Genomic DNA, 12,417 nt, shown 5'->3' on the forward strand with positions numbered 1-12,417 from the left:
ACAATCACTTGAATTATAAATCTTATTATATTATCATAAATATTATTTTGAACAATCATTTGAATTATAAATCTTCCATTCATGAAAATACATAATATATAAAAGCATCTGTATTTCTACTTTTCAGGAATAAGAGAGATATATTAACAGCAGCTCATACTCTATTATTAATAAAATGTTTACCAATAGCTGTGTATATAATATTAGTCACTATTGAGAGGTATCATTTATTTGTGTGGACCGTTTTCTCACCTAAAGTTTTATATGAAGGAGCATTACTATTGTTAGTTTCTGTGTTTGTAATTATTTTATTAATTATTTCAGCATGTAAATCTGAACATTTAAATATACACTACAAATTAAAATAACATTCTGAAGAAAATATATTTAATTTCGATGTATATTGTTGTCACCTGTATTCATCGAACTTTCCTTATGAATACAGCTCTTGTTGCATTTTTTTCACACCTGCCGTTTTTGTAAGAAGAACCTGGTCACAAATTTCAGAGATATCTTTGGACTTATGAAATCTTCATAGAATTTTGTTAAAGCACAGTGGGATTGTTGATTAGAGTACACAGCAGAATTTTGGATTATAAATTTCAAATACATTTAATTTTTTTTCTTTATATCTTTCTGGTCAGAGTTTAGGATTGTAAATTTCGAACAAGTTTTGCAAAGTTTTTTTTTCTGTTCACATTTTTAGTTTTAAAACCTAGTACAGATAAGTTCATATGGATTTTCTAATAGTGATTATATTGAGCATGGATGATTTTCCTGCGGGGGGCTGTACATAGGGCCTGACATGCCCCTGTATATGTTTATGCAATTTACATCTTGAAAAGACCAAAAAATAGAAATACTGTTCAAGTATATACATACATGTACATTCAATCATCAATTATTTTACTTTACTTTAATATATTAATTGTAAATCTTTCTCATACAGTTCAATTATCTGTGATAAATATTGGGACACTTTTGTCATATACATATTTTTTAATATAAATTGTTTATTTTTTGTATAGCAATAAATTTGTTTGAAACCCTTTCCACAAATTGATTTATAATTATTTATTATATCAAAATGACTATCAATCTAAATCTAACTATTCTTAATTACATTCATTTCCATTACTCCTAATTTCTTGGCCAAATCAATCTGAAATACAAAAAGAAATCATTAATATCATTTCTGTCCATGGAGGAACATCTTTCTTTTTAAATAGATATTCTAAATTGCAAATTCAGATTTTTCTTGCACGATGAAACCACTGCATACTTTGTAAATTCTATTTGAAACTTTCGGACAAGGTAAATATGCTATTTCTTGACATTTTGGCATTTAATTTGCATTATAAACCCACTTTTACTTTGGGTGTACTGTCAAATCTGGAACTGACCGTTCTGTTCTTGTCAGCGGGTCAGTGTTTGAATTTTCTATGATTATTTTACATATACTATTATTAATGTTTTAAGTATCACACCTTTTAAATATTGAAACATTGAAGTAATACTTACACCAAATTGTATTTGGTTTGGATGATAGGGTATTCCCCCTATTTTATCACAGTTAGACATATGTTGTGTTTCAGGATCACCTGCTACTAGGACCTTATCTTCACCTTCTGCCTATATAGTATAATAGTCATAAAATAATTCCATGTTAACTTACAGTTTTTATTAAAGAACTGGCCACTTGTAATTGATTCGGAACCGCGGTGTCTCAGTGAGTAAAACTTTGGCTTGCTAACCTGAAGGTCCTGTGTTGTATCCTGGTGCTGGCTGAGTAAGTTCATCAAGGGACATTATATAGTTGTTTAAATGAGACGAAAAACGGAGGTCATGCATACACATTCGAATGCACAGAAAAGATCTCTTGACAGTTGGAATTAAATATAAAAGTAGGCTGTAGTGCTGCTGCACGGGCAAAATTTCCCTTATAGCACACTGTATGACTTAATCCCATTATCATTAGCTCAGTCGGAGTAGAAAATTAGGACACTGAACCCCATTTCATTGTCACTGATTAGTAAGTGATCTAATGCATGCACTCATAAGGACTGTTATCTATGACAATTGAGAAAATTGCGCAGTGAGTATTATGGGTCAAAATACTAATTCAGCAGTGTTTATTTCGATCCATAATGTGGTGGTAGGACCAGAGTTAAATTAAGGTCAACTTACTGGTTGTAATGATCTACATGTGTTTATTAAATCTGACATTCTATCTTCAAAACCTGGAGCAAAAGCATTGGGATCAATGGCAACAAAACACTGACCCTGAAACAAAATTAAACAAAACTTAGACAAACACTGAATAATAAATCTGTTCATATCTTTGTTTGATAAAATCCTGAACCCTGATTAGGACAATTCAGTGATTAAATTGCTCATTAAAATAATGTTTGGATTCTGCAAGGCTGAGGCAGTTAGTATGGTGGCTGACTAGAGTATTTTTAAAAGAAAAACTGATACTGATACCCATAAGAATTTGTGCTGTTAATACACCATGTCTCAATGACATGACACATGAGCAGGCAGTCACAACTTGTATGAGCGTGTAGTCATATAGACAATCTATCGTCAAAAACAGGGTCATACCTCCTCCCTAAATACAGCTGTGTCCCTATTGTCACACCTTCCTATGACCATAACTAAAGAGTAAGAGTCACTGCATGACCCATTTGGAGCAGTTATGGCATTATTAAATGTAAGTAGAATTTCTTGCTGGTCTTACTAGATTAGCCACTGTGGTTGTGTTTCTCCATTTTCTTATATTTGGACCATAAGTAGAACCAGATAATATACCACAGAATATTTCTACCAACATTGCTAGTCCATAACCTTTATACCCCCCTACAAGTAGAATAATTATAGTAGAAACAATATATTAGATGTTATGATCAAATGCCTATAATTTACTAAATGACTTTTCTAAAAGGTGCCTTTCCCGCGTACATTTGCACCCCATGGGTGTTTTTCAGGGAATCCAGTTTTTTCCTGATAAGATTTCTTTCCATATATACCAAAATTGCCATACTTTTATTGGAAATAACTACCCTATAAATACTTTAATCATTCTAGGAACTAAAATAATAAAACAATGATATTATTTTATTTCAAAATAACCTAATCACCTAACCTGTTAATTCTGAACCTCCTAATGGCATCAGACCACCACTTTCTAAGACTGGTTTAGGGTCGTTGCATTCTTTGCCACGAGAGTCTACACCCCAGCTATTAGGAATATTGATTCCCTTTCTATCATGAAGCTCAATCTGTGGAAAAAAAAGAGAGCGAGTTGGTAACAGACAGTTTATCAACAACACCAAACACTTGGGAAGACTTGATCAGCCAGCTCTCTGCTGTAATGATTCCAAAAGCTGGTGCTACCGGCAAACAGGGCTATTACTCCATTTTTAAATAAACCAACCACACTTGGGTCACCCAAGGTCATTACAAACTTTCAGTAGTTTATATTCCCTTGAAAGCTAATCAGATATAATGAAACTATTATTCTTAATAATAAACTGTATATTCAGGAGGAAAAGAGAATTTAGCAAATTAATTATAATCAAAGGGTTGAATTTAAACATTTTATAAAATTTTACCTTCCCTAAAGCTGCTGTGGTAGTTGCCATATCTAACACAAAACTATCTTTCCCTGCTGGAGCTGCTAATGATATTGGATTGGTTCCTAGAGTAGGCTAATCGATAAAATATGCAGTATTAAATTTTACATTTTCGTAATTATATAACTCCAGCAATTATTTACCTGATAAAAGACAGAGAAATGTATAGTTCTGTCAAATAGAGTCAAGGGTGGTGGTAACAACTTGGGGCAGGAGTGGGGGGCAGCTTTTCATTTCAAAAAGGACTTTTCTTGAACAGAGGTAGTGACAATCAAATGACAAAGTTTGTTTGCGAGCAAACCAGTTAGTGGTCTGGTGAGTGCACACTGCTGCCCCTGTGCTTATGATGCCCCTGAATAGAAAAGCATAGTAAAATTTGCGATTTATGTCTGCATAAGCCTTGGGCGATAGAACCTTGGAGATGTAATAAATTCATAAATTGCAATTATATCTGATAACGAAAAAATAAATTACAATATAAATGATATAGACGAATAAGCAAACTGACTTTACCTTTACTGCTCTTGTTGGCACAGATAGTGGGGACGTATTGGTAAAAGACATCCCCTAAAATTTCAAACATTTAATATCAATAACATATGGTAGGCATTAAAACCATAATCATCACTAATTTCTATAAAACAAATCAAATAAGAATTATTATAACTTTACATAAATAGGTCAACAAAGTCCTGGACTCTTGACAGATTTATATGTGGCTTAGATGCACAATGGCTTTGTCTTTATGTTTCAAAGGAAAAATAGCATCTTATTAAAGGGGAAATAGGCAAGATTAGATAAAGAGTTGACAGTTCTTGCTATAATAGTTAAAAAATAGATAATGAAAATAGAATATGCTTAACAAATTGCTTAACTCTGAACCAAGATATTAGCGACTGAATTTAATTAGGCTAGTTTCGATCGTCATTACCAAAGTTAATTATCCATCTTTATGTTAAATTATCCATCACAAAATGTATTCAAATCCACTAAATATCGCAAGCTATCGATGGCATTGAGAGTTGATTATGGTCTGGATAAGTTAATTAATGTCTGATTAATGATTTAGTTAACATTTCAGGCCTAAAGAAAGACCTGCAATAGGCAGATTTAGTTCTTGCATAATGTATGTATATGTCTTCAACTATAAAGTCTATGCCTTGATTGTGCAGAATTTAACCCAATATGTATCAACTAACCAATAAACCTTGTTTAGAAGCTTCCATTGCATAAAATCCTGCTATACCATAATGATTGGAACCTGAAATGATATTAATATTAAATATGAGAGATGAACTGGAAAGAAAAGTGTTTTAACAATATCTTGATATATTCATTTTCAGAATTGCCAGAAGAAGTACATTTAAAAAGCAGGCTTTAAATAAATCTGTGACAACAATACCTTTAGCAACAACCCAACCAATTCCAACATTATTTGCTTTTTCAATGGCAACGTTCATTGAGAAATTACCAGTGACAGGTCCAAGTGTATTATTACCATCGACTAATGCTGTGGCAACGGTTTCCTTAACAATACTTGGCTCCTTATCATTACATGTTGTACCAGTTTCTATATCTTTTACATACATATCTACAAATAAAAACCAATATTAACCTTCAAAGATTCCAAAAAGTGACAAAAGAACCATCAAAACAAGTTATGGATTAAATTTTGGAAAGACATTAAACATGTTTCTCGTCCAGGACATTCTAATGACCATATAAAAGTCAGATAAGATGACAATCACAATAGGCCTACTGGTAGCGCTTCATTTATATCAAAATGAAATGAAATGAAATGGGGTTTAACGTCCTACTTTTCTGCTCCGAACATGGACTTAGAGACGGACAAACGCCATACAGTGTGCTATAGGGGAAATTTAACCTGGACAGCGGCACTACGGCCTACTAGCTCTTATATCGAATTCCAACTGTCAAGGGATCTTTTACGTGCAGGCCAATGTGTACATGGGACCTCGGTTTTTCGTCCCATCCAATTTAAATGACTAGACAGCTGTCCTTGTCAGGCCCTCCGTCCTGCTTCACTGACAAGGAGGAACCACGCCAGAAAATCTGGAGGAATTTTCTCGGCCAATGCAATCGAACACCGGACCTCCAGGCTAGCAAGCCAGCGTCTCACCCACTCAGTCTAAAGTTAAACGTGCGTGCATGCTTTTATGTTACTCTTTTATTTACATGCATCTAGAAGATAGCTACAAAATATTTAATGGTATGGACCTAGCCTATTCAATCCATGGCTATAATGACCCCTGTAGTCAGCTGCAACCAAATTTGTAGCCAAATATTTAGCATGTTTAGAGCTCGTTCCCACTTTAACCATGCATTCTTCGATAAATCTCTGGACATCCTTCAAAGGCACTCTGTCCCATGAGTTGGATACTTCAGCAATATTACGGTGACAACCCTTTAGTAAGACATTATCATTAATTTTCCGTAATATTATTTTGACATTTCGAGAATAACAAAAGGTCGACATTTTGTTCAAGGGGGATAACTCTCAAAACTAGACTTTTTAATCTAAGATTTTGTTGTCCTCCCAGTCCTATTATGTACTTGTTCTTTCGATTTCAGTTAGATTTTCTTTTTTCAAACATCACAATATACACGAGATACATTAGATGGAGTGGCATTGTAAGATTAATTATTTTAAAATCGCATATCATTGCGAGTTATCTTCCCGTGGACGGTAGCCTTGGTCAACAAACATGGCGGGAAGCGAAGACTCCGAAAATTTATTTCGAAATCTGGAAGGTGCTATTTCTCACCAACAACTGAAAGAATGGAAGAAAATGCAAAAATCGGTACCTAAGTTTATCCGCTGTTACATGCATAATCATTTCACACGAATTGCAAAATGCCAAAGAAATTTACGCAGACAGAAAACAGATCGAGCGAAATTGTTATCACGCACCAGTTTAGTTTCACATAGAATGTAGAAACAATCCTATCACTTCTCGCCCTAGTACGTTGACCCGACTACTTTTGACTTCAACTACTAACCCTAACCCTAAGTAGCCGGATCAACGTACTGCGCCCACTTCCTTCCGTTCCAGTGGTAATTTAACCAAAAAAAACTCAAGATCCTAACCTAAACTAACCCAATATCTCAAGATCCTAACCCTAAACTAGCCCTATTAATAAAAGGGAGTCAAGTCAACCATCATAGAACATGTAGGCTATTTGTCTGCGATATCACCTCGGTGGAAGCGGGTGTTAAATAAAGCTATTTCACACACACACACACATAATGACCACATAGCATATGGTTATGTAATTGGAATTAAATCAAGTTTCAGCCTCACCTGAAAAATCTGAAGTTGAAGTGTTGATTCTGACAAAATTAGTCAAGTTCCTCCGGACCATTTTCCTGCATGGTTTCCACTTATTGTTAGTGGTAGCCTACAGGACAGAGGAGCGGGCAGATAACAGTTCAACAGAGTCTAGTCATTTGGATGGGACCCAAACCGAGGTCCCGTGTACACATTGACGTATGTACTGGTACATGAAAGAAAAATCAGCGGTTGGAATTAGAAATAAAAATGGACCATAGCACTGATGTCCCATCAAAATTTCCATCATAGCACACTACATGGCGTAAACCCGTCTTCATTATCCCACTCTGTGCAGAAATTTAGGACGTTATAAAACTGATTTCATTGCATTTGTAATAATATAGCGTGGTAAAACGTTTAGAGGCCAATTGTAGCTAAAACATACAAATCAGAATTTACAACCATTCTTGTATCTACAAGAAGGTATAATGATTTGTCCTGCCAATGGTTGAATGAATTTCAAGTTTTATGTCATGTTTGACAGGCTTTTAAAATGAAGACTGTCCTAACTCACTAATACATTGAATTTGTGATTAAATTAAGATCCAATCAGTCTTTACACCATCATACCCAAAGTTTCCACTTTGCATCTGAAATTGAAATTGCTTACTATTATATCATAATATATAGAAGGTATATCACCGACAGAAACAACTTCTGTACGAATTGATATTAATTGAAGCAGGAATACAGGGTTTTAATATACATTGTCACATACAGTATCTATCGAATATTCATTATTTTAAAAAAATACAATCAGAAATGGTAATCTAACAAACTGGAAAATGTCACCCCATACTGACAAATGTGCTTCAAACAGTTATGTCTTATAATTGCAATCAATAAACTCAGGACAACATTAATTATTTGTTCCAATATGATTCATATTTATTATTTATTATATATTTATTTCAGTGTGGAAACCTGATTGTAAATTCGGACGAGGAGGAAGATGAAGAAGAAAGTATGGTAGAGATGTGTTTAGAAAGTTTAAATGTGCCTAGTTCAAGTGTTGTGTCATCAGATACACCAGGATCAAGTCATGATTTATCAGCAGTTGGATCAGATATTACACTTCAATATCTTACAGGTAATCTGATCGGTGATAGCTCCTGATATATGCAAGATCTACTTATTTCACCCCCCCCCCCCTCTAAATCCACATGTCTCCTGTTTTTAACCAAAAATACAGGCATATTGTTGTCAATTGTTGAGTACAATGGACCCCAAATTTTGGTCATGTTTTACTATTTGAGTAAATGTGTATATCAGTCAACCATTCATTAATTATAGGACCGCACCACAAGCCAAACAATACCGATAAGACAAACCTGTGGACACACAGACAATGCAAGAAATAAATAACAAATAAATTTGCAAATATTATTAAAACAGTTTTTTTTTTTTCGCAGGTCAAATTACGTTTGAAGAATTTAGTGCTCAGATGGAAATGAAACAACAAGAGAAACAGGATTCGGTAGCGTTCGATTCAACAGAAGTTGGTGCTGAAGAAGAAGTATCAAGTGAAGATTTAAAGAAAACACAACAAAAGGAAAATCAGGAGAATGCCTTCATACCACCAAATGTTTCTAAAGGTATATTTCAAAGTGGACCCACAAAATGATGAATGCTCTTTTATGTTTTCAAGTTCCTATGGGGATATTGCATTGAATGTTGTGGAATTGAATTTTCTCATTAAGTACTTGCATTTAAAAATATGAGACAGGTATATTTTGCAGTAAATTTACCAATATGATATGTTGAGGTATATTTATTTATGGTTCTAAGTATGGATCATCAGAATGGTTTTTAAAAGTGAGAAGCTTAATTTTGTGTTTATAGACTCCACTAGTATATAGGAAATAAATAGATTGATACGTTCTCTGTTCCCTGTTTTTCAGTTCAAGCCAAAAAATCTCCAGTAAAATTTAAGAAGGTAAATCAACATATTTATCTCAAGGATACTGGAATCGCTGACAGAGTGTCTCTGGTTCAAACCCTTACTTGGAGCTGAGAAGAACCTATGGGATTTTTCCAAGTACAAAAGTCTTTACTCCCATTTGGGGACACAGTAGCTGAGTGGTAGGGTGGTAGAATGTCATGGGTTTGACATCATTCTGATGCGACGAAAAACATGGATCCACCTGTGTACATATCAGCAGGCATGTAAAAGAATACATGACAATTAAAAATTGAAGAAGTCTTTTCCAAAACTTTTCCCCTCGCATTGCACACATAAACCATCAAAATGAAAATTACATGTTAGTTTTAAAATAAGCAAAGTATTGTTTGAACCCCAATCTGCTCCATTTCATTCCTAATTTCCATTTGTCAACAGTAACATTGGCAAAGTGTGTTGAATCATGTAGGGCATGTAAATAATGCCTTGGTAGTTGGAATTTTAAAGACACTAAGCAGAAATGCTGCTCTGAAAAAAAATGTCACCCCTCTGTCCCGAGACAATTGCCTTTCTATAGCTCAAAGAAATGTCTTTATTTATGAACAGCCACGTAGGAAGAAAACAGACATACCTAAGAGCTTGCATGGATTAATGGGTGAAGCTAACTTACAGTTTGCTAGAGGGGAACATGATGAAGCTATTAAAATGTGTATGGAGGTCATACGATTGGGTAAGTGTTTTAACTTTTATTAAAATGTGTATGGTGATAATACTAGTTTGTAGGTGGTTTATCTGTTATTAAAATGTGTATGGTGGTAATACTAGTGTGTAGGTGGTTTAACTGTTATCAAAATGTGTATGGTGGTACTACGATTGTGTAGGTGGTTTAACTGTTATCAAAATGTGTATGGTGGTACTACGATTGTATAGGTGGTTTAATTGTTATTAAAATGTGTATGGAGGTGATACAATTGGTGGTTCATCTGTTATGTATTTGTTGTGGGTCTCTTTTGCTGCAGTAGATTTGTCAGTACATCAGCACTTTAGATCACAAGGTCTGTCATCGAGTCAAGTAACATAGTTTCCATCCCACACTTCTACGTGACAAGGAGTAGGGTGGCCTGCTTTCTGGGTCTTCTCTGGCTCCTCTAGTTTCCTCTCACTGCTAAAGACCCTAACATGCATCAAATTATTGAAGTACAATTGTACCGTAATGTGTTAGTTCCGAAATAGCCTAGTTTGTGTTGAGTGAATGTTGAACCCCATTTCTCTCTCTTTCTCAGTACTTACATTCATCGTAAACTACATGATACTGGAACAGGTTTTAGTTTGTACTTTTGTACTGTAGAATAATTCAAATTTTTATTAAAATAATGTTGTATTATATGATCTTTGTTACAGCTCCAAATGCTTACCTACCATTCCAGACATTAGGTATGTTATATGAAGAATTAGGTAATTCAGCTAAAGCCTTACAGGTAATTGTTTTAAATATATATTCAGCTACAGCCTTACAGAGAGAGAGAGAGAAATGGAGTTTAACGTCCACTCGACACAACTAGGTCATTTCGGGACTAACATATGGTTTAATTTTATTTCAATAATTCGCTTGCGCATAGGGGTCTTTAGCAGTGGGTGGAAACCGGAGTACCCAGAGAAAACCCACAAGGTTGGACAGGCGACCCTACTCCTTGTCACGTACAACTGGGGATTCGAAACCACGCCAGTCGACTCAATGACAGACTTTATGATACAGCGCGCGCACGCTAACCATTCAGCCATCCAACCCCCCTAAAGCCTTACAGGAAATTGTTTTAAATATATTAACAAATTATTTGAGACTTTTCTTTTATTTCTGTTTTGTGAGCATTACAGCATACACAAGCTAAGGTATAAACTATTTGGGATGATTTAAGATCAATCACAATTATAAAAACCTGATCAAAAAAAGTTGGTTTGATGCATTATGTGTAAGTTCCATATCTTATAAATAAACTGCTTTCAGATAATTTACCTGATGCAACTAAGTCTGGGTACATAATCCATTGACATGATATTAGCTACTCCTTGTGCAAAAAAACCCAACAAGACTGGGGACAATGATGGTCCTGTATTACTTTTGTTTATTTTAGTTTTATTTGATTGCTGCACATCTGTGTCCAGATGATTCTGAAGAATGGGTTAGACTAGCTGAAATGTCTTTAGAGCAAAATGACATCAAACAAGCTATTGCATGCTATGCTAAAGGTAAGTTAATGCATATATAAGATGGACAGGCAATACCCTTGTGGTCTTCAGAAGTTCTGATTATCGTCACAAGAAAAGAATTGCCATTCATTGTGTTTACTGTATGCGCAATTCCTCACTGGTGATACACAGTTCCTTTCTAGCGATATACAGATTTTACACTTTAAGGTGGCACTTGCTTGTTTATATCAACTGCAGATGATGCCAAATGTTGAACTATTTTCAATTCATAACATCCTTATATTGATACTGAATGGAATTGGGCCATATTGGACTGATATTAATTTTAAAGATTCAACTTTTACAATATTGTAGTTGGCAAGGGATTCAAAATCTCTCAAATAATGTCACTCAATAACATTAACAGAGGTACTGAACAATATTTGGACCGATATTCGTTTTGGAGATTCAATTTGTAGTTTGCAAGGGTTCATAAATCTCTCTAATGATGATCAGAGGCTTTAATATCTATGTTGGTCAGGTGAAAACTGAGGTAGAAATCTAAGGTAAGAAAATTGATAATTCTTTATTCTTGCAGCTATCAGATTTGCACCTGGTAATATGGAATATGTTTGGCAGAAGTGTAGTTTACATGAACAACTAGGAGAAACTAAGAAAGTTTTAGAAGGTTATCAACATATATTGAGACTTTTACCTAAAACAGAAGGGGAAAAATATCTACATTTAGCCAGAGATATGACAAAGGTAGGCCTACATTGGTTAATTTGTATATATGCAATGATTTATTGTAAATGAGACGTTAATACAATTTGTACAGCTCTATTTTTACATCAAGAGAAACTGGAATAAGATCAACAATTTAGTAGTTATAAAAGAAAATTTTTATCATGACAGGTAAGGGGGAGGGAAACAACACATCTGTTTACTTGCTAGATCTGTAATAAAAAAAAAGGTTCAAAGTGTATGCCATTACATGAATGATGTAAAAAAAAGTTAAAACTTGTGTGTTTTGGGAGGAAGTAACACTTGAAATGTAAGGATAAATGAAGATTTTTGATTTAATAAATCTCCATAGAACTTTTTGAAACTTTGACAGTTTTGTGGTCCAAAGTATCCACCAATTTAAAATAAATTTTGTAAGATTTAATTCTATCCAATTGTTTTCAAGACCTACCATGAAATGGGAGAAGAAAAGATAGCAATTGATATCATGACAAAAGCTTTTGAAAATCATCCATCACTTCTTACTGCAGAGGGTGAGTAATAATATAGTTTAACCCTTTGCACACATGTATACAGATATGTTTGGATTTAAATGTTA

At 34.3% G+C, this 12,417-nt stretch overlaps 2 protein-coding genes across 3 annotated transcripts in view; one reads left to right on the top strand and one right to left on the bottom strand.

Annotated features, from left to right (window-relative positions):
• On the bottom strand, nt 1–6,158 carry LOC126818637 (uncharacterized oxidoreductase YjmC). Its single transcript, XM_050546161.2, has 10 exons — nt 5,874–6,158; nt 5,038–5,226; nt 4,835–4,896; nt 4,149–4,202; nt 3,615–3,710; nt 3,146–3,281; nt 2,741–2,859; nt 2,188–2,283; nt 1,522–1,632; nt 1–1,162 (listed from the first exon to the last, which is right to left on the bottom strand). Exons 1-10 carry the CDS (start codon nt 6,130–6,132, stop codon nt 1,106–1,108), a joined length of 1,179 nt encoding a protein of 392 aa, XP_050402118.1. The 5' UTR covers nt 6,133–6,158; the 3' UTR covers nt 1–1,105.
• Nucleotides 6,159–6,348: 190 nt separating this feature from the next.
• LOC126818587 (general transcription factor 3C polypeptide 3) overlaps nt 6,349–12,417 on the top strand; it is a 44,060-nt gene continuing 37,991 nt past the window's right edge. For both annotated transcript variants that reach the window (XM_050546058.1, XM_050546059.1), the window contains exons 1-9: nt 6,349–6,457; nt 7,904–8,078; nt 8,401–8,583; nt 8,890–8,924; nt 9,495–9,618; nt 10,290–10,366; nt 11,021–11,135; nt 11,674–11,840; nt 12,265–12,352. In XM_050546058.1, coding sequence (XP_050402015.1) covers nt 6,362–6,457; nt 7,904–8,078; nt 8,401–8,583; nt 8,890–8,924; nt 9,495–9,618; nt 10,290–10,366; nt 11,021–11,135; nt 11,674–11,840; nt 12,265–12,352 — 1,060 coding nt within the window. In that variant the 5' untranslated portion in view covers nt 6,349–6,361. The remainder of the gene's footprint in view (nt 6,458–7,903; nt 8,079–8,400; nt 8,584–8,889; nt 8,925–9,494; nt 9,619–10,289; nt 10,367–11,020; nt 11,136–11,673; nt 11,841–12,264; nt 12,353–12,417) is intronic.

The sequence above is a fragment of the Patella vulgata genome, chromosome 4, assembly GCF_932274485.2.
Source record: "Patella vulgata chromosome 4, xgPatVulg1.2, whole genome shotgun sequence".
Classification (NCBI taxonomy): Eukaryota; Metazoa; Mollusca; class Gastropoda; family Patellidae; genus Patella; species Patella vulgata.

Coding starts and splice junctions, on each gene's coding strand:
- LOC126818637 (XM_050546161.2), bottom strand. CDS start 6,132: ATGTCGACCTTTTGTTATTCTCGAAATGTCAAAATAATATTACGGAAA. Junction 2,860..3,145: donor AGGAGGTTCAGAATTAACAG/GTTAGGTGATTA, acceptor TTCTACTTGTAG/GGGGGTATAAAGGTTATGGA. Junction 2,284..2,740: donor CAACCACAGTGGCTAATCTA/GTAAGACCAGCA, acceptor ATTTTGTTTCAG/GGTCAGTGTTTTGTTGCCAT.